Source organism: Lithobates pipiens, unplaced genomic scaffold (assembly GCF_037356315.1).
Source record: "Lithobates pipiens isolate NorthernLeopardFrog02 unplaced genomic scaffold, aLitPip1_a1.2 Scaffold_22, whole genome shotgun sequence".
Taxonomy (NCBI): domain Eukaryota; kingdom Metazoa; phylum Chordata; class Amphibia; order Anura; family Ranidae; genus Lithobates; species Lithobates pipiens.
In genome coordinates this window covers 55796855-55818699 of record NW_027507784.1, presented here as the reverse complement: position 1 = coordinate 55818699, position 21845 = coordinate 55796855, and the positions used below count along the sequence as shown (strand labels likewise).

Here is a 21845-nt window from a genome sequence, read left to right as displayed (position 1 = left end):
TGTTTTCTGAGTTCACATTGGAGTGTATTTCTGCCCTTACATTGAGCACTTCCTTTACTGTTAATCAAGCCTCCTTCTCCAATGTTTCTATGGCAACCCTGCTTCCCTGTTCGTAGCTTACTTGTTTGTTTCATAGTATTTACTTGTGCCCATGTCTAATGTTTGCCTTTGTCTGCAGTAATGGCCAAGTTTAGACTGTATGTGAGGTCACATGGTGTGTAGGAGGAAGCTCTGAGTGATTAGCAGAGTTCAGTGTTGTGCCGTAGGAAGTCCTAATAACAGATCGATAAGACATAGTGTGCCTTAAATCAGAGGAGATCTGGGCATGCTCAGTGACTTCATTCTACAGAACAAGGATTACAACAATACTAAGCTTGTAAGGAGATATCTACAAGCAGTGCTCATTAGGGTTTTTTATGCTGATTTACGTGGGACAAAGTTGTGGGGTAGGGTTTACAACCACTTTAAATCCTGTGAGGGGATGGGGCCAAGTCAAGCTGTGTTAATCTATGGACTAGAGGGCTCAGCTTGGGAGTGTGCCCCCCATAGCACACAGAAGAAGATCCAAGAATGCAAGTGAGGGACCCCAGAAGAGATTCTGGACCACACCAACACCATTGCAGAGAGTAGGAAAGTAGAAAAATGTTAAAAGTAGCTGACGGTGCTCAGAAGCTGGACTGAGAAACCGTGAATGGTGATTGCAATAAACCAGATACTCTAAAATTAGCTTGCTGGCAATTTAATCAAAATGGTTTAAAAAGGTACATGATTTATAGACTTTAAGGTTGCAACATTACCACACTGGCTTGGGCACTAATGGATTGCTGTGATGGACTGTAAAAATCCCAGGAAGGATGCTGACCATAGTTTGCACAATATAAAACCGACTCCAGGGGGATCTGTGCCAGCATGGATGGTGCACAGTGCCCAAAGGGAAAAGTGGAGGAAGGCAGGACTAGTGTCTAGGAAGCAGCCGGTGTTGGACACATGCTTCCCTGTTGCCGTGACTACTGGTTTCACACACATGTACTGTCAAGTCCTGCGGCTGCACTCTTTTGAGCATTGTGGTTCTGTGTCCAGCTCTGGTGACTCCTCCATAAATGCCGGCAGGTCTGACACTGATCCCACTGCTTCTTATTGCGGCAACTATGGCCGCTTCCTTCACAGCATTTTTAGTCTGTCACAGCAAGCCATCAGTGTCCAAGCCAGCATGGTAATGTTGCAACCTTACAATCTATGAATCGTGTAGTTTTCAACCTTCATTTTGAATAAATTGCCAGCAAGCTAATTTTTACAGTACATCCTAGTTTATTGCAACCACCATTCACTGTTCAGCCCATCTTCTGAGCGCTGTCGGCTACTTTTATCTCACGTTCTTTAGCATTTTGATCCCATTCCCCTGGACAGCAGCACGGTTTAGCTGTGGTTACACCACACCATTGGGGCAATCTAGTTATCGGCACCTGGAACTTCTTTTCTATTCTCTTAAAGTGGAGGTCCGCCCAAAAAAATTTAAAGCCAGCAGCTGCATATAATGTACCTGCTGGCTTTTAATAGAACACTTGGCTGTCCTGGAGTCCAGCGATGTCTGCACCACAACTAATGTTTTCCCTCATCTGTCAGGTGCTGCTGCCACCATTGCAGGTAAGGGAACCTGGAAGTGTAGCCGTGTGGCTTTATGCTGGGAACCCTACTGCACGAGGACCCACTCCGCTCTCTCCTGTGACAGGAGGAGGGAGCCCTGTGGTGATGTCGGGGGGGTCGCAGCTCTGAAGTGGAAACGGGATACCTGTCGGGTATCTTATAGCCCCCCCCCCCCCCCATCAGATGGGTATCGAAACAGATGTTGGGTGTAAACGGACACGTCCACTGACGTTTGCTGCTCTATAGAGGGCAATGAATGATTCTGGCCACAGGTTCACTTTAATGTTGTACTGGTATAAATTGCTCAAAGCTGGCAGTGTACAGATCGCTGTTCAGCAGAGACAGGCAAACTTTGATCAGTGTGGTGGTCAATCATTTGACTTCTGTCGCTGGAACCTAGGAGGATTTTTCTTGATCAGTGTACCATGACCGTGGGACCCACCGCTATCGGAATACTATATCCTGGTGGATACTGGGCTGAATGAAAAGTCATATGACCAGCTTTTCCCAAAAGGGAAGCTCTGCTTATTTGCTCCCCCCCCCCCCCATTAAAACTAGGTACCCACTCCTACTTCTGGGTAAGATTGCAGCATTCGTATGTCTCCCTCTAACCTGTGACCCCCCCCCCCCCCACCTTCTGGGCAACACGGGGGGGGCCCCTAGAAGACAGCGAGAACATTCAGAAAGCGCAGCATGACTGGCGCATGAGCAGTAGGAAACGACCTGTTTCCCTTAGTGAAGACGCCCCCAGAGCCAATGGATGGAACGGCTTGGGGTGCCAGCATTGCAGGCTCACTGGACAGGTAGTTGTCCTTATATTAAAAGTTTTCTTTCCAGGCTGGAACACTTTAACCACTTCCTGCCCAGCCTATAGCAAAATGACGGCCAGGCAGTGGTTGTTATCCTGACTGGGCGCTGTGGGGGGTGCGCATCGTGGCGATCGGTGTCAGACTGACACATCGATCATGGAAAAGAGCCTCCAACGGAGGTTCTTTACCATGTGATCAGCTGTGTTCAATCACGAGTGATCACAATGTCAACAGGAAAAGCCGTTGATGGGCTATTCCTCACTTGCACCTGACAGATGTGAGAGCCGAGCCGATCCCGGCTCTCCTGACAGGCACACAGCCCCCCCCTGATGCCCACACTAGACCACCAGGAGAGCTGCCAGGACCACCAGGGGAGGGGGCAGCATGTGGATAGCCAGGTATATAACCCATGGCCATCCAAATAATGCCCAATCTGTGCTCACAAATGGGCACTGACTGGCACCATTTTATAGAACACTATAACCATCAGTACCTATCGGTGCCCATCAGTGCAGCCATATTATTGCCTGTCATTGAAGAAGAAAACCTTATTTACAATTTTGTGTGTGTGTTTTTATTTATTTTTTTCCAAAATTTTCGGTCTTTTATTTGTTGTGCAAAAAATACAAACCACAGAGGTGATCAAATACCAAAAAGCTCTATTTGTGGGAAGAAAATTACAAAAAAAATTGGGTATGGTGTAGCATGATGGCGCAATTGTCATTCAGACTGTGACCGCGCTGAAAATTGGCTTGGGCGGGAAGGTATTGAAGTGGTTAAACTTCATGCTGACTTTTTTTTTTTTTTTTTTTTTTTTTTTTTAATTCCTAATTTTGGCAAATGGGAGTTAATTTTGTGCTCTTGAATCCTTCTGTAGTTTAGACCTAGAATTGCATATTTCTCTGTAGAAAAACTTGTGTATGTAAATCTATATATCTGCCCTTCCCCCTTCTAATAAACTTTAATATTATGTGAGAAGAGGCTTCCTGAGCATTGTGAATGCACTCCGGGCTTAGCAGGATTTGGGTCCCCTGCTCTGCCGGGCCTGTGTCTGCTTGCTTAGAGAGAGAGCTGTTTGTTTTTCCTTCTGGTGCGAGGGATCAAATGTCCAAAGGGGAGAAAGCCGTTCCCTAGCCTGGAGAGGAAAGCTGTGCGCTTGCTCGCTCTGTCAGGCTGTTTATATTTAACTCGCCGCCCCATTCCTGGGAATCCTGCACCCTTCTCCGGCAGAAGACGGCCGATCTAGGACTCTCTACTGGTAATTCCTAAACTTTTCTGCCTCTGATGGGGTGGAATGTTTTTTTTTTTTTTTTTTTTTTTTTTTAGGATTTGCATTTCAAGAACTAAATCACCTTTGAGTTTTTAGGGTGGTTTTCTCTGCCTAGCTGTACTGCTCATGCTTCATGACCTAATTGCGAAGTGACTGGTTAGTAAACTGTCACATTAATGTTGCGATGTTACGTGGCTGTGTAAAAGGCTGCTCGTCACTTAGTGCCTGAACAGGAAATTCTGCATTTAAGCAGAAGCAGTCGTGTCTTACTGCTGCCATTTATAGAAATTGTTCTGCTAATGTATGTCTGACTTGCTGATTTCAGTGCACTTATTGGCTGACTAGCCTTGCCTTCAAGAGTAATATGCTTCTGCTGGTATCCCATGGCAATGAAATGACAGCGCATTTGTCCACAGCAACCGGTCAGGTCTGCTTTTTCTCCGTTTCTTACTGATGATGGTAGTTGGGAGGGTTTTCTTCTGATCACTGCGTGCCTGGCTCTGCCACAATCTTCCATCTTGGTCAGCACCTGGGGTGTCAGCTGTTGCTGATTTTGAACAGCATATGTAGTGTTCTTGATTATGGATAATCCTCCATGAATAATGACCATCGCAGGTACCTGTCACTCGGGCGTTAACCCTTCACTTCCCTATTTCATGCAACCCAACTGCACCGCCATCTCAAAGTATATAACTAAACAGAACAAACGTAGTGCAGCTTACCAGTCCTTAAAGCAGGGGATTCCAAACTATGGCCCTCCAGTTCAGGAAATACAATTCCCATCATGTCTGTCAGTTTCACAGTGCCTCATGGGATGTGTAGTTCTGCAACAGCTGGAGGGCCGTCGTTTAGAGATCCTTGTTAAAGTGTGTTTTTGAAGCAGGGGTTTCAAGCTGTTGCAGAACTACAAGTTTTGTGAGGCATTGCAAGGTTGAGTGTTACAAGCATGATGGGACTTGTAGTTTTGGAACAGCTGGAGGGCTGCCAGTTTGAGACCCGTGGGAGGCTTTCTTTTTACTAAAACCTATTATTATGCTTGCCTGCTCTGTGCAATGGTTTAGCAGAGCAGCCCCGATGCTCTCCTTCTGGGGGGGGGGGGGTCCTCATGGCAAGCTGCTTTCTATGGGGGCACTTGTGCATGCTCACTCCTGACTCATCTCTCAAGTTCACTCAAACTATCCAAAACGGAGCTCATATTTCCTCTCTTGTGCCACCTCCCTGATTTCTGTCAATATTAACACCTCAACTATCAACTTTCCCCCCATGCCAAGGTCCTAGGTGTAATTCTGAACTAACCTTTTGGCCCCACATCCTATCGCCACCCAAAATTTGCTGCCTCAACCTTCAACCTCTCCAAGATAAGCTCCTTCTTGACCAATGTCACCGCAAAGCTTCTAATCCACACCCTGGTCTTCTCTCGCCTTGACTACTGCCACTCCCTTACTGGCTTGCCTCTAAAATGGGCTATCCCATTCCAGTCAATCATGAACGCTGCTGCCAGGCTCGTCCACCTTGCAAACAGCTCAGTGTCTGCTATACCCCTTTGCCAATCCCTCCATTCGCTGATGCTCAACCAACAAATTCAATTCAAGATATCAGCAACTTGCAAAGCCACACAACCTGGCCTCCCACCTACATCAATAACATGGTCTCAAAATGCCAACCTAATCATTTTCACTGCTCTCTAACTCCCTTGCAACCTCCCCCCATGCTCGCCTTCAGGACTTCTCCAGAGCCACGCCCATCCTCTGGAATGCTCTACCCCGATCTGTTCAACTTCCTACTTCGTCCACTTTCAGACTATCCCTGAAAATTCATCTCTGGCCCCCACCTAACTGTACATGTATCTTCACCAGCACATCCCCCACAGCTATTTACCTCTTGTATCTCTTGACCTGACCCCTTAGATTATAAGCTCTAAAGGAGCAGGGCCCTCTGATTCCTAGTGTATTGTATCTTGTACTGTCTACCCTCAAGTTGTAAAGAGCTGCATTAACGGTTGGCACTATATAAATCCTGTGTAATTTCAGCCAGCCCCTGATGAACCAGATGGAACTTTTCTTAGATGGTGGCCCTATTTGTTGGCTCCTTCCCCACATCCTTCATTCTTAAAAATTGGTGTCGGTTGAATAGCAATTGCATCAAATCTGATTCAGCTACGGTTTGAATATTTTGACAGTCAACCGGGTCCGCTGTCAAAATACAATGGCTGCAGTGGTGTATAGTGAGTGGAAGAATGTGTTTTGGGGTTTTGATTTAACTAAATCTTTTACCATTATGAGCTACATTATTGGGCTTTAAATGCACTTTTCAAAATGTGGTGGTCCGGTGTGCTAAATGACCATGTTACTGAAATTTACACTTTTAAACTTTTTGTGATATGTAAATCACTTATGCCCTTATCTCCATCTCTAACCACTCCCCTTGTCTGACTTGTGCAGACAGCAGTGGCACATGCATGTTACAGGAAGGGCGACTGCATTTGATGCAGATCACATCTCTGTTCTTGGAACAAGGAGGAATAACCGCGTCTTGGACTGACATTTTGTTCATATTTTACACCAGGGAACATTCTTTCACTTGTGGATATTTGAAGAAACTAGTGTAAGGACTGCTTATGGTGCTAGGAAATGTTGGGACTGTGTTGAAAAATGTACACTGAGCAGTGAACCCCCCCCTTCAAGATCTGAAAAAGTAGGTACTCGCAAATCGGGGCCCATTCCCAGGCTAAAGGGCACGTAACAGAAGCATTACAGTAAAATCAACTTTTGCTCAAAGAACAGCAAACAACTTCTCACTCATGGTAGGCATGGCAAAGTACACCAGGTGGGTATATTAGAAAGCCCTGCATGGCAAGGAATTGCTCAAAGGCATGGCTTAAGTCGGGGTCATCCCAACGGGTCCAGACAGCAGTTGGACAATGCTATGACCCGAGACCTAAAATGGAAACCTAGGAAAAAACACTACATTATGATAGGAGTCATTAGTGTTGAATCAACCCAGGGGTCTGACACTTTATTGAATTTCTTACAGCAGCTCTGAGATTTTGTATATCGGGATGATTCTTTTCTTTATGAAGGATCTCCAATAGTCTAACACCACGGGTGATTTCCACTTCAGAATGACATGCCTTCTATTTTATGCCGGAAGGGTAAATGGGGAGGGGGGGGGCACTGTAGTTGCCCTTGCAGTGGCTAGAGGTTCTACAAGATGTGATGGGCATACTGAGGTTGTAGAACGGGGATGGTGGCATGTTGGGTAATTGGCTCAAAGCAGGCCAGTAATGGTGACTGTAAACAAGGCCCATAGCATGTGTAGAATCGGCTGATTTATTTTTTTTTGCCAGTAAATGCCTTATACAGCCCACCTCCTGTTTCTTCTCATTGGCAAACCTCGGCACCCCAGATGTGTTGGAACATCTGGGGTGCCAAGGTTCGCCTTCACTGGCCTAGACTTATGACATAATGCACAGCTCTCTTGTGAGTTTGCCAGGAGAGGGGATGAGTCCTAAGAGGGCCCATGAGAGCTGCAGCTGTGTCTGTGTAAATCCAGGAAGGGAACAGGCAGCAGCTTCAGCTGCAAATGGATAAAATGGTTGTAGCCAGACTTTGTGGAGGGAGATTTCTGCAGCACATTTTTGGATGTTGGAGGGAAGCTTCAGAATGGCAAAGATGTTTTTTATTACAAATTGTGTGAGCAGACTGCAGTTCCTCTTTAAGTGGAAAAATGTTGCGGGCTCACAGTATGGACCATTGTTTGGCTATAAAAGCAAATATCCCTAAAATGCCAGAATATTATTATTATTATTAACTTTATAATGAGTTTTGAGGTGTGCTGTTTGGTGTCAGGCTCACATGAGTCTACAAAAGACTGATGCAATGTCTCTGCAGAGCAACCTGAAACTCACACAGGCCTTCTCACTAACTTCCTTTTTGAACTGGTGTCCTATATAATCTGTCCAAGTATAGCGCGTGTATACATTTCACTTTTTAAATAAAAATAAATAAATAAAAAAAATAAAAAAATGTGCCACAAGTATGTCAGACCTGCAGTTTTGCGAACATGTTTAATACCCCCAGGCCTTACACCTATTTGGGGAATTCAGTAAAGCTACTGAGCCACTCTTGTGGTGTTTATCCCTTTTTATGTATTGCACCAAATTTGAGGGAAAATTCAGACTTGCGCTAAATTGCATGTACACTACCATTCGTTTTTAGTCGTGTTAAAGTGGTTATAAACCCTTACAAACCACTTTTACCTACAGGGAAGGCTTGCCTGTAGGTCCAAGAAATATCTCCTAAACCTATACGGTTTAGGAGATATTTACCTGAAGACAGCCGCCGCTGTCTACGGCGCATGCACCGTAGAAAGCGGCACACTGGGTAAGCCACAGATCGTGGCGAATCACAGCACCGGAGCAGCGAGACCCACCAAGAAGATGGACACTCGGAAACTACAGGGGACAGCGGTGACTTCGCTGGCTCCGGTGTCAGGTAAGTGACACATAATGGGTTACTATGCAATGCATAGTAGTCCATTATGCTTTACCTTTGCAGGGAATCAGAGGAAGTAAACTCATCAGGGGTTACTTCCTCTTTAACATGTGTTGGCGTTCATTGATGGCCATTTAGAATTTTAGGGCAATGCAACATTATGATGTGAAGAAGATACACTGGAAAACCTGTTTACACCAGGGATGGTGTCTGCAGTGAGTGGGGCTTTCTTCATACAGGATGACCCTTTATAAAATTGTCTGTGGACTAGGCAACGTCTTAAACACGGTCAACAGCCTGAAATTCAGATGAAAGTAAATTCTTGTCATTTTACCTTCTGTAAAAAAATGTTTGTTTTGGGGGGTGTGGGGCGTTTTTTTTTTTTTTTTTTTTTTTTTTTTTTTTTTTTCCCTTCTCCTCCTCCTCCTCTTCTCCTCCCCCCCCCCCCCCCTTTTTTTTATTTATTTTTATTTTTTTAAACTTTCTTTGAAAATGTGACTATTCCAGGACCCCTAACACAGCCCTCTCCCTTCTCTTGCATCTTCTCCTCTCCTCCCTACATAACCTTTTTCTGTAGCTGGCAGGGAGGAGTAGTGACTACTATAGTGTCACTTGATGGAACGGCTGAGCCTGCTTGGGCTGATGATCTAACACCCAAGATGGTGGCGCCCAGCTGCAGGTTTTTTGGATGTGTACATAAGGGAGGCTTTGACAGGTAAAGAAAATTTAAAAAGTCAATGTTTTTAATACATATATATCCCACCCCTGGAAGATGGCGCTAAAATGTTAAATCCTCCCTCACTTTTCGTCATAGGACAGTGGGGTAAATGTTTAATGTATATAGGTCTTCATCTAGCACATGTCTCACACAAGGCTCATGGGCTGCATCTGGCATGCTAGGCCTTGTCATTCCACCACCTCTGGCTCCTGCTCCCTGCTGTCACTTGTAACTGTTTACAAGAGGGCTTTGCTTTCAGCAGTTTCTGGATGTAACGGATCCCTCATGACAGGGATGGCTCTCCAGAATCTGAGTGAGGATTCTCTCCTTGCGAGGCTGTGCCATTTTTAAACTGGGCGGTATTGCAGAATCAAATATCGCAGGTAGCAGCTGCCTAACCAGGTGGTACTAGAGCCACCTACATGGGATGGGAGTAGAGATGCAAGGAAGCTTTGGGGTGGTTGGTTTTGCTCTGCATGGTGCACCTCTACCCCTGTGCTCTGTACATGGCATACTCCTAAAAAATAAGAGTAGATGCCTAGTCTTGTGGGTACAACCGGCCCTTTTGAGGGGAACCATACTGCTGTGTCCCACAGTGAAATGGAGTTTGACACACCTGATCTAGCAGCTCCTTTTACGTACAGGATTCAAGTGAGCAATGGGAGGATGGCTGTCTCTGCCATATCTATCTCAGTTTAAAAACCTTTATATAAAAAAAAAAAACCCGGTGCAAAGCCAGTGATTCCATGGGTGGTGACCTGTTAGTCAGTGAAAGAGCTGAATACAAAGATTCCAGGCATATAGTGACTATGGTAATTTGATAAAGCACTGGTGCCTGTATGCTGCTTATGGAATGTTAACCTCTGTAATGGATGGTCCTTATAGAGAACTTTTTATTTATTTTTTTCTTTCAGGTTGACATGGAACCTAAGCCATCAAGATTGCCCCGACGGATAACAGTCCAGCCTTCCCATACTTCACCTTTAACAACCAGGATGTTTAGATCGAACAGGTTAGGAGGTCAAAGTGACGGCTATCGCACAAGTGATAGTTCTTTGAGACCTGACTTGGACTTTCAGGTGAGGATGTGTAAGCTTTTTAACCATTGCATTTATATGTTCAAACACACTGACATGTATGATCTGCAGCTGAAACGTGCGTGGCTAGCAGACTCTAGGTTTGTTGCAGGATGCGCAGTGGGTTGTGCTGATGCATGCTGGTTTCACCTTTTTCACCAGCTTTGTCTAATGGTGCCATCATGCCTTGTGATCTGTACTTGGCTTGTAGAAGGCTAAATCGACTATCGTTTGACCACGACATTGGGGGAGTTCTCGAATGCTACATGCAGTGTGGGGGAGAGTTGGGTTTAGACTTTTGTGCCTATGATTGAAAGCTGTTAATGTAGGCTGCCTCTTACTCCTGATGAGACTTGATTGCTCTACTGAATTTCCTTAGCCTAACTTAAAACTATATATCCCATAAGTCTGTAACTTAAATTCATCCAAAAGCCTTCTGTTGACTATCGGCGCTAGTCCAGGCTTTGCAAGGGTTCCGACTTTAATATTAGATACACCCATATGCCTGACAGGCAGCTGGCTCCTGATCATGTGACCACTAGTGTAAGGCCCCTTTCACACTGGGGCGGTGCGGGCGTCGGCTGTAAAGCGCCGCTATTTTTAGCGGCGCTTTACCGTCGTTTTAGCGGCGGTCTGCGGGCGCTAGCGGGGTGGTTTTAACCCCCGCTAGTGGCCGCGCTGTCCCATTGATTTCAATGGGTAGGAGCGGTGAATACACCGCTCCAAAGATGCGGCTAGCAGGACTTTTTTCACTGTCCTGCCAGCGCACCGCTCCAGTGTGAAAGCCCTCCAGCTTTCACACTGGAGTGAAAGGGGCCGGTTTTTTCAGGCGCTACACAAGTGCTATTTTTAGCGCTGTAACGCCTGAATACCGCCCCAGTGTGAAAGCAGCCTTAGTGAGTGCAAAGAGGGAGAGATGTACAGCGGCAGTCACACAGATGGGCTCCCTCAGTTGCTGATGTTGACTGTCAGCTTTTTGTTGTCGTCGTGTTGTTTTTTTTTTTATTCTTTAAAGTGCAGAGCCACAGCGGTCAGGCATTCCTCAGCACAGAATTAAGTGATGCAATGCATCTCTTGGCTCAAAGGAATGAATTTCGGTCTGAAGATGAGGGCAGTCTAACCACTTAAAGACGACCCTTTTCTGACACTTGTTGGTTACAGGTTAAAACTTTATTTTTTTTGCTAGAAAATTACTTGGAATCCCCAAACTTTTATATTCTATATAATATATATTTTTTTTTTTTTTAAGCAGAGACCCTAGCGCATAAAATGGCGGTTGTTGCAATATTTTATGTTGCACAGTATTTTTGCAGCTGTCTTTCGAATGCAAGAATCGTAATCTTTATTCTAAGCAAAAAAATTTAGATTCTGATTTTATCCAGGATCGTGCAGATCTAATGTAAAGCCAAAAATTTACCTGAGTGGATGTAAACTAACTTTTTTGCAATGGGGGGGGGGAGGCTGAACTGATAAAACAAACTAAAGGCATGTGTGAAAGGGGCCTAATGGAAACAAGAGGGCTCACCAACCTAGTGCATGACCACTAGTAAAGCTTTATTCAATAAAACACAGCAAAGTATATACTCATAAACAAGTATTGATAGAAGGCATAATCGATAAAGCAAAATCCACTATTCTGAACATCAACAAGCCAGGACCTGACGTCGAGTGGATCAAACGATACCTCAAGGTGGCTGGCACGTTTCAGGGGAGAATGCCTTCTTTAAAGAGGAAGTAAACCCTGATGAGTTTACTTCCTCTTTCATTCCCTGCAAAGCATAATGGACTACTATGCATCGCATAGTAGCCCATTATGTGTCACTTACCTGACACAGGAGCCAGCGAAGTCGCCGCTGTCCCTCCCCTGTAGTCCGCCGCATCCATCTTGTTGGTGGGGTCTCGCAGCTCCGCCGCTGTCATTCGGCGAAGCCGCGATGACGTCACTCCCGCGTATGCGCGCGGCAGCTCCGTCGCTGAGAATGCCGCGCTCAGTGCGCCTGCGTGCCGCTGTCTACGGCGCATGCCCCGTAGACAGCAGTGCCTGTTTTCGGGCAAATATCTCCTAAACCATATAGGTTTAGGAGATATTGCTTGGACCTACAGGTAAGCCTTAATCTAGGCTTACCTGTAGGTCAAAGTGGTTTGTAAGGGTTTACAACCACTTTAAGAGCCTAAATGGGCAAATCAGGGGTTCTCCCCTGAAACGCATCAACCATCTTGAGGTATCGTTTGATCCACTCGACGTCCTGGCTTGTCAATGATCAGAATAGGGGATTTTTGTTTTTATTGAATAAAGCTTTACTAGTGGTAATGCACCCATTAGATTTAAGTTTACTAAATTAATTCAGTTGACTAAAAATGGCATTTTAGTCTAAGATTAAATTGACATCAAAATTAACATTGACCACTGGTGGTCACATGATTAGTGAATTATTTTGTTACACTTGGTTGCAGAACCTTTTAGAAGGATGCTGCAGGAAGGTGTTGAAGTTTGGAGGGATGGAACTTGAGTCTGACTGCAGCGACAGTCTGATGCTCCGATCGCTTGACTGTAGAAGGGGTGTGCGGCTGGTTCAGATCTGTGCATCAATCCTGAGTGACACTACTCCTTCTGTATTTGGGGCAGGCAGTTTAGGGAAATTTTCAGACTGCATACCGACAAAATAAATGACTGGTCCTAAAATTCCCTTAACAAAACTTTCCTCGCACCTACTCTTATGCAAAGTCTTTAGCTCCCCCCCCCCCCCCCCCCCCCCTTGTGACCATGGAGCTTGGTTACTGTATTGAAAACTCGTCCTATGGACAATCGGGTAACATGACGCGTATTGCTCTTTTCTTAAATCTTGAATAGCAGGTTCAGGGAACTGCTTGGTAGCTTTGTGCAGGAATTTGGTGCTAAGTTTGTGGCCCTTCACAGGCTCCAGAGGATGAATTGGTTTCTCCATCAGTGTGGATCATAAAATATCAACCGCTGCTGTACTGAAAGATACCAATTCATGTCATATAGGGAATATCCAGAGCTACGTCATGTCTTCAGACTTTTTTAAAGGTAAGTCCTTTTTTTGTTTAAGCATTCTCTTGCCAAGTTTCCGTTTGCTCAGTGCTTGTATACTCATGCAGACTAAATGTAATATATATATATATATATATATATATATATATATATATATATATATTGCAGCTTAATAGTCCTTTGATGTGAGAGCTACATTTGTTTTCTTTTCACCTTGTAAAACACATCCTGTGCTAGGGTGACCGTGCTTACTCTGTATACTATATTAAGCCATGTTGTCACCCAAGTACAGGACTGCAGAAATCTCCCCTAAAAATGCAGAATAGGCTGATTTCTGACACAAGCCGGATTTTTTTTTTTAATTTTTTTTTTGCCAAATTATGATGGCTTTGGTGATATCTTTTTATATCCCCTCTTGTGTCGGTCAGTGGTTCTCAATCTCAGTCCTCAAATACCCCAACAGGCCATGTTTTCCCTTAGATGAAATTGGCTCTTACAAATGCCATATCATTGAGGCTTTAAAGCAGCTGTGTAAAGGAAAACCTGGCCCATTGGGTTTACTTGACCTGGTGTAGGTCCTCCCTGTAACAATCAATTTGCTGTTAGAATGTTTAGAGGGGGTGATTACAACTTTATCTAAATCCACTAGGAGATGTGGCCACACTTACTAAACGGGCACACGCGTGAACAGTAAACCAGTTCAGGCACTGTGCTTTTCCTGTGCATGGATGCCATGCCTGTTGGGCTCCTTCTTGCCTCCCCCACATTGCATTATGAGCACAGGCAGCACAGCTCCTTTCTCTCCACCCCAGCTCATAGATTCTTACAAACTGGCTCTATTTGCATACTGCTATGCTGCACAGGTGTGTATCTGGGAACTTCGCAAGTTAAGATTGCAGCATAGCGGGCAGATAAAAGAATTGTTCTGAATTGAGTGAGGAAGAATACAGCCCAGAGCATACTTCAGTCAAAGAGACTTGGATCCCGACAAGATTGTCGGCAAAAGAATCCAGGGAAGGCTAGCCCCTCCCACAGGTATTTCCCTCTTTGCCAAAGGGTGCACATCTTGGAGGGCTCTGAAGATTTTTATGTATTAGCGGCTCATATGGAATAGGATGACGCTAAAGGAAACCCATACTTCTCTTTAAAAGGAAAATTAAACCCAAATAATACCAAAAAAGTTTACTGCAGCTGGCCAATCATTAGATGTGGTGGGGAGAGAGATTATATATATATATATATATATATATATATATATATATATATATATATATATATAAATTTCTCTGCTCTTCATGGTGATCTGGCCAGTAATGCACTTCATTTTTTTTAACCCATTTGCTGCCAGGCCCTGTACTCCATTTTTGCTTTTTCCCTTTGCTTTATTTTTTATTTTTTTCACTTTATAGCTTTCAGAGTTTGTAAAAGACCGCACACACCTCCCATATATATTTTCATGACCAGTAAAATAAAAAGGTGCTACTGATTTTTAAGGTCCCATGATATTTGTGCAAATGTTTATCAAAACAATATTTTTTGCTAAAAATACACTAAAACCATTATTGGCAGATAAACACAGCTAAATATAAGCTTACATTGTATGGAGTCAATGGGGGTGGCGGCAAGGAGAGAAAGTAGGGAAGAGAAATTGGAGCAGGAAGCATAAGTCGGTGTGAAGGGCACATTAGCTGCCAGCATAGCAAGAGCTATCGCTGAACAATTTGCTATAAGCTCATGGTCACTTCAGTGACCATGAACTTGTAGCATAAGGAGAAATGAGGTTCTTAATGGACTTGGCCACCACCTGTGGGCAGTGTTTTAGAGCCATATGGACCTGGAAGCAAAAAAGGGGTTAATTGTGCCTCCATTCTGAAAGTAGTACAGGGGCAATCTTTGGACAGCAGCAACGTGTCTGAGGGCAGGTGAGTGTTAAATGGACTAATACAATAATGGTTGCTAAACCCAGGACCCGTTCACTATATCTGATCTCCCACAGTACATGGAAATGCTATTTTAGGAAATCTAAACTGCTAAGTAACTTTTCTCATCAGCAGTATATAGCAGTCTTGTGACCTCTATCAGTGTCTGACCCAGCACTGGTTAAAGCTTGTAGGAGGAAGTTTTTTTAGTTCTACTGCCTGACTGTCCCATGAGGCTGCAGGACCCCTGACTGTCTGTCTGGTTAGTGCTGATCACATGTACCCTACCAAGAAAAGCACTACACACCAAACAGAGCATGTGCAGAACAGTACAATTAACTCCAGCCAATACTCTATAGCAGTGATGGTGAACCTTGGCACCCCAGATGTTTTGGCACTACATTTCCCATGATGCTCATGCACTCTGCAGTGTAGTTGAGCATCATGGGGAAATGTAGTGCCAAAACATCTGGAGTGCCAAGGTTCGCCATCACTGCTCTATAGGCAGTTACAGCAAACCGTTTTTTGGCTTTTCCTTTTTTGGTATAAGGGCCAGTACACACCAGATGCTGTTCAGTCACATGCGCTTACTGCCTGGATCACCAGATGACAATGGAAGACTGAGCCTAATGTAGCCATCACATCTAGGAAATTATGTATATTTTATTATCTATCTATATCTATATCTTTTCCAGTTTTAATAGTGCTTTAACTAAAAATGAAGAGGTCTTGTAACATAATGAAACTGAAGCGTGCATGTAGGTACAAGATCTGACTCTCATACTTCCAATTCCTTTCTTGAACATTTTTTATTTGTCAGATCTACAAATTGTGTGCTATGAATAGTTTTGTAGATCAGGTTTGGTTTCATGATTGTCAAGAAACCTGGCAGGTCATGTCATTGCTGGGCAGCTTGAATGTTCCCTCTTGTTGTTGTGGCAGTGGAGGAAACGCATGTATAGTGTTCTCCATCACATTACTGTAACTAACTTGTAGTTTTTGTGTTGCTTAGGACTCTAGCCCATTGCGTTCCAGCAGAGACTGGGTTTCCAGAGAGAGGGAGACCATTGAACCATCTTGGAAGACACCTTCATCCAGCTATCAGCGTTGCTCAGGGACATATGATCGCCCAGTATCTGGGAGCTTCTTGGGAAACAGAAGCAGAGTTGTAAGTAACTAATGTTAAAAAAAAAAAAAATGCATTTCTGTTAGTCTAGACTAGAGTGTACATTCTATATGGGTACACCTGTTCAAGTGCTAATCAGCCAGTCAGATGGCAGCAACTCATCTAGATGTGGTGAAAACTACTTGCTGAAGTTCAGAGCATCAGACTGGGGAAGAGGGTATTTAAGTGACTTTGAACGCGACATGGTTGTTGGTGCCAGATTGGCTAGCCTGAGTATTTCAAAAACTGCTGATCTACTGGGTTTTTCACACTATCTCTAGAATTTAGGGAGGATGGCCTGGAAGACTATCCAGTGAGCAGCAGTTTTGTGGCTAAAAATGCTTTGATCCCAGAGGAGAATGTGAGGACAGGTTTGATATGATAAAAAGGCAATGGTAACTCCGAGAACCACTCATTACAACCAAGGTATGCACAACACTTCAAGCCTTGAAGCAGATGGGCTACAGCAGCAGGAGACCACAATGGGTGCCACTCCTATCAACAGGGAACTGAGGTTACAAATCACAGGCTTATCAAGATTGGGGGGGGGGGGGGGGGTGGAGAAACATTGCCTGGTCTGATTCTCTATTTCAGATGGTAGGGTCAGAATTTGGCATGGACATGAAAGCATGGATCCATCCTATCTTGTATAATAGTTCAGGCTGGTGGTGGTGTAATGGTGTGGGATATTTTCTTAGTACCAATTGAGCATCATTTTAAACACCACGGCCTACCTGAGTATTATTGTTGACCATGTCCATCCCTTTATGACTACAGTGTACCCATCTTCTGATGGCTCCTTCCAGCAGGATAATGCACCATGTCACAAAGCTCAAACCATTTTGAGATGATTTGGCCATGACGATGAGGTCCCTGTACTCCAATGGCCTCCAGTCACCAGATCTCAAACCAATAGAGCACCTTTGGGATGTGGTGGAACAGATTCACATCATGGATGTGCAGCCAACAAATCTGCAGCAACTGCGTGATGCTATCGTGTCACTATGGACCAAAATCTCAATGTTTTCAACACCTTGCCATGAAGAATGAAGGCAAAAGGGGGTCAAACCTGGTAATAGCAAGGTGTACCGAATAAGTGGTGTATATGTGTTCTGTTTTAATCTTTGCATTTTGTAATTTGATGATAAAAAAAAAGTGCTTAAACGGAAGAGAAATCAAATCGGTATTTGGTGTGACTATCCTTTTGGCTTCCAACCAGCGTCTATTATACTTGCAAAGTGTGGGTTTTTGTAGGATTATAGTCTGCTTTAAAATTCACCTTTTTTGGGACATGTAAAACCCCGCCTATTGGGTACCCATTTCTGCTTGGCTTAGAATTCAGGACCCCCCTTTCCCCGCCTGCAACCTCTTGGGATGTACGCATCCTAGGAGGCGGCAGGCCTGTTCAGAAAGCCTTCTGGGGAACCACCTTCCAACAGACAAGATGGTGGTGCTGAAGATCTTTGACAAACCGGCCTTGGTGAAGATATCGCTGGATCCCTGTACTGGTGTTAGTCAGCAGATACAGTAATTGTAGCTGCTAACTTAGTGGTACAGATCATGGGACACGGTACTGATTCGGCGAAGGACTAAACTACCTGGTTATTGGTGAGTTTTTTTTTTTTTTTTTTTTTTTTTTTTTTTTATAATCTATTTCTTTCCTGCTTTAAAAATGTTCTGAGATTCAGGTGCTTATGTTTCTTAATTTTGTTCTCTTCAGTCAACAGCGTCATCACAGCCATCTTGGTATGATCCTTTAGAGCGTTCGCAGAGCACTTGCACTGGACTGGGCAGCCAACAAGACTGGGATTCTAAGAGACCCAAACTATCCTATTCTGGATGTACCCCTCTTAATGGTGGAAGGACTACTAATTCAAACTATACCTCCACTTCTTCAGGTATGAGACTACCCTAAGCTCCTGAATTCTACATAAATTTACTCTTCTGGAGTGTTCAGGACAGGATTTATGTACTCATCCCTACAGATGGGTAGAGACGTGATATGGGTTATAGTTACACACCGGATCTTTATAATGGGTCACAGGAGAACAACTTGTTCAGTGTTTTTGAACAGTCTCGCATTGGTTGCAGCGCTTCAGGTGATTGTAGCCATATTGGTGCAATTGCAAAAAGGACAATTAAGTACATTCACTTTTATTATATTTCCCCCTCAAAGGAGTTACAGGCTGAAAGCTTGTCCTGAAAATGTTTTAGTGCAAATAAAAATATTATGGACATTAACCCTTGATGGTTGCAGTGAAAATATCTAGCTGTTTTACAACTACAAATAAGCTTGTCCTGCCCACAAGATGGTGTATTGGGACTTGGGTGAGGTAGAATCTTGCAGTGGCAGAATCCATTTTGCTATAGTATGTATTTAAAAAAAATAATTCCCCCAGTCTTCTAGGACAGCCCTTAACCACTACAGCCCCGGACCAATAAACACCTTAAGGACCAGAGGTCTTTTTCCAATTTCGCACTGCGCTGCTTTAACTGGTAATTGCGCGGTCATGCAATATTGCACCCAAACAAAATTTGCGTCCTTTTCTTCCCACAAATAGAGCTTTCTTTTGATGGTATTTGATTGCCTCTGCAATTTTTATTTTTTGCGATATAAATGGAAAGAGCGAAAATTTTTGAAAAAAAAAAAAAATCTTTTTGTTATAAGAAAAATCGAATAAACTAAATTTTAGTCATACATTGAGGGCAAAATGTATTCAGCCACATGTCTTTAGTAAAAAAAAAAATGTCAATGCGTATATTTTTTGGTTTGCGCAAAAGTTATAGCGTCTACAAACTAGAGTACATTTTCTGGAATTTACACAGCTTTTAATTTATGACTGCCTATCTCATTTCTTGAGGTGCTAAAATGGCAGGGCAGTACAAACCCCCCCCCCCAAATGACCCCATTTTGGAAAGTAGACACCCCAAGGAAATTGCTGATGGGTATGTTGAGCCCATTGAATATTTTTATTTATTTTTTTTTGTCCTAAGGGATTGAATAATGACAAAAAAAAAATAAAAAATTTACAAAAATTTGTCACTAAATGATATATTGCTCACACATGCCATGGTTATATGTGGAATTGCACCCCAAAATATATTCCGCTACTTCTCCCGAGTATGGGGATACCACATGTGTGGGACTTTTTGGGAGTCTAGTCGCGCACGGCACCCTGAAAACCAATCGCCACCTTCAGGATTTCTAAGGGTGCAAATTTTTGATTTCACTCCTCACTACCTATCACAGTTTCGAAGGCCATAAAATGCCAAAATAGCACAAAACCCTCCAAAATGACCCCATTTTGGAAAGTAGACACCCCAAGCTATTTACTGAGAGGCATGTTGAGTCCATGGAATATTTTATATTTTGCCACAAGTTGCGGGAATATTACAAACTTTTTTTTTTTTTTTTTTGCACAAAGTTGTCACTAAATGATATATTGCTCACACATGCTATGGGCATAAGTCAAATTACACCCTAAAATAAATTCTACTGCTTCTCCCGAGTACGGGGATACCGCATGTGGGGGACTTTTTGGGAGCCTAGCCACGTATGGGACCCCGAAAACCAAGCACTGCCTTCCGGATTTAAATATAAAATGCTACCAAAAAAACTGTTAGCGATCGCAGGGATCAGGCCTGACTCTGCAATCGCTGCAGTTATGTGTTTAGTGTTTTGTAAGTGACAGTGATCGATCTAATCTGCACTTGGGTGGGCTGGGCAGAGGGGCAAAATGCAGGTGCTAGCAGGTATCTGGGCTGATCCCGCTAACAATGCGTTTTTTTGGAACCCTGAACTGCTGGGGACGCTAGTATAGATCTGATCAGATCAGATATTGATCTGTTCAGATTCTATACCACTACAGGTGGTTTATGCTTTGCGTGTGGGTGTTAGCGGTACTGGCACTAACCTAGCGCTGCCTGGGGCGACGCAGACCCTGACCCTAAAACCTAATTGATATCACCCGCCGGGTGATCAGGGGGTTAAACCTTTATTGGGTAATAAATGGTGGGTGCCCCGTTGCTATAAAAGGCAAACTAACCAGAGTCACCCGTAACACTTATACGGTGATCAGTGGTGAAAGGGTTAACTAGGGGCAATCAGGGGGTTCAAATTTTTATTGGGTAGTATATGGGGGTCCCTGGCGCTATATAAAAACCTGACGGGGAACCTAAATAACTAACTGGCTAACCAGCGTCACCAGTGACACTTATACTGTGATCGCTGGTGAAAGGGTTAACTAGGGGCAATCAGGGGGTTAAAACCATTATTGGGTAGTATATGGGGGTACCTAGCGCTATAAAAACCTGGCGGTGAACCTAAAAAAAACTAGCTACCTAGCGACACTAATGCAGCGATCAGAAAAATGATCGCTTAGTGACAGTGGCAAAAGGGGGTGAAAGGGTTAACTAGGGGCAATCAGGGGGTTAAATCTTTGTTGGGGGGTGATAGGGGGCTACCCTGGACCTAACACTAACTGCCCTGACAGTTTTAACTGTTACAACTGACACTGAATGCAGTGATCAGTAAAGAAATGATCAATGCAATCAGTGACACTGTGACTGGGGGGGGGGGGGGGGGTTTGTGTACCTATGTGTCAGTGTAGTGTTTTGGTGCACTTACTTTTAGTCTTCTCCTCGTAGTCCGGTCAAAAAGACCGCCCCGAGGAGAATGACATCACTTCCTCCTTCCTGTGTAAACAATACACAGTGGGAGGAAGCTTGTCATTGGCCAGGAGCGATCCAGAGGGGGTGGCCAGAAACCAACGGCCATCCCCCCTCATCACAGATCGCTCCTGGAGCGAACCGGACTTCCGTATCCAGCGGGAGGGGGTCCGATCGGACCCCCCCCACCTGCTGGAAGGCAGGCACGTACATCTACGTGCTTGTGCCTGCCTGTGCCATTGTGATGACCTTCAATGGCAATACGGCGGTCCTTAAGTGGTTAAGAGATGTAGCTTCTCTAACCGCTGAAGTGGCAAACTCATTGCTACTAGCTCTTTAAAAGGCTGTCCCTCAGGTGTCTCAGGGACTGGTTTGTTTGTGTGTGGTTGTTTTTATTTTTTTTTTCTTTTTTTTTTTTTTTTTTTTTTTTTTTTGCTTTTCTTTAAGGGGTGCTGGAGCGAATGCCTTAGAGGAAGTAAACACTCTTTTAAAAAAACACTGCAGGACAAAGGCAATATGAGCTAGTATGCATATTACCTGAGATCGAAGCGACCCTCGTTCACCACCTTCGTCACTGACATGTTGACTCTGCGTGTCTTCCGGGTATCGCTGTGACTTCCCAGAGCAGTGACGTCACTCATGCGTGCTGGTGCCACTGTATTTCGAGTTTTTTTTAATCTATTTTTATGTTTTTTTTTTTTTTTTTTTTTTTTTTTTTTTTTTGAATAAATTGTTTTTTATATGACTTATTGTTTTGATATTAATTTCCTATGTACAAAAATACTCTATGTGCCCCGTAATAGTCCCTATGCTCACCTTCCTTTGCTGATGTCTCCATTGGGAGATAGGAGATATCCACACTCCCTCCTAATCTAAACTTGCGGGATGAGGGTGCACATCTATAGTTATACAACTACTACCATATATATCTTTAAGCTATTTCTTCTCTTTAAAGTGAGATTGTGTTTGTTTTTGTTTTGTTTTTTTGTTTTTTTAAAGTTTTATGTTATACTTTCTCTGTGCAGTTGGTTTTGCAGAGCAGCCTGGATCCTCTTCTCGGGTCCCTCTTG

At 43.9% G+C, this 21845-nt stretch overlaps 1 protein-coding gene across 5 annotated transcripts in view; it reads left to right on the top strand.

Moving 5' to 3' along the window:
- The window catches only part of MARCHF7 (membrane associated ring-CH-type finger 7), a 45228-nt gene that overhangs the window by 11471 nt on the left and 11912 nt on the right, over positions 1-21845 (top strand). For 3 of the 5 annotated variants that reach the window (XM_077447611.1, XM_077447610.1, XM_077447607.1), the window contains exons 2-4: positions 9849-10013; positions 15955-16110; positions 17828-18005. In XM_077447611.1, coding sequence (XP_077303737.1) covers positions 9855-10013; positions 15955-16110; positions 17828-18005 — 493 coding nt within the window. In that variant the 5' untranslated portion in view covers positions 9849-9854. Of the gene's footprint in view, positions 1-3558; positions 3712-8824; positions 8932-9848; positions 10014-15954; positions 16111-17827; positions 18006-21845 lie in introns of those variants that run through there. The other 2 variants (XM_077447608.1, XM_077447609.1) reach the window with 2 other exon arrangements.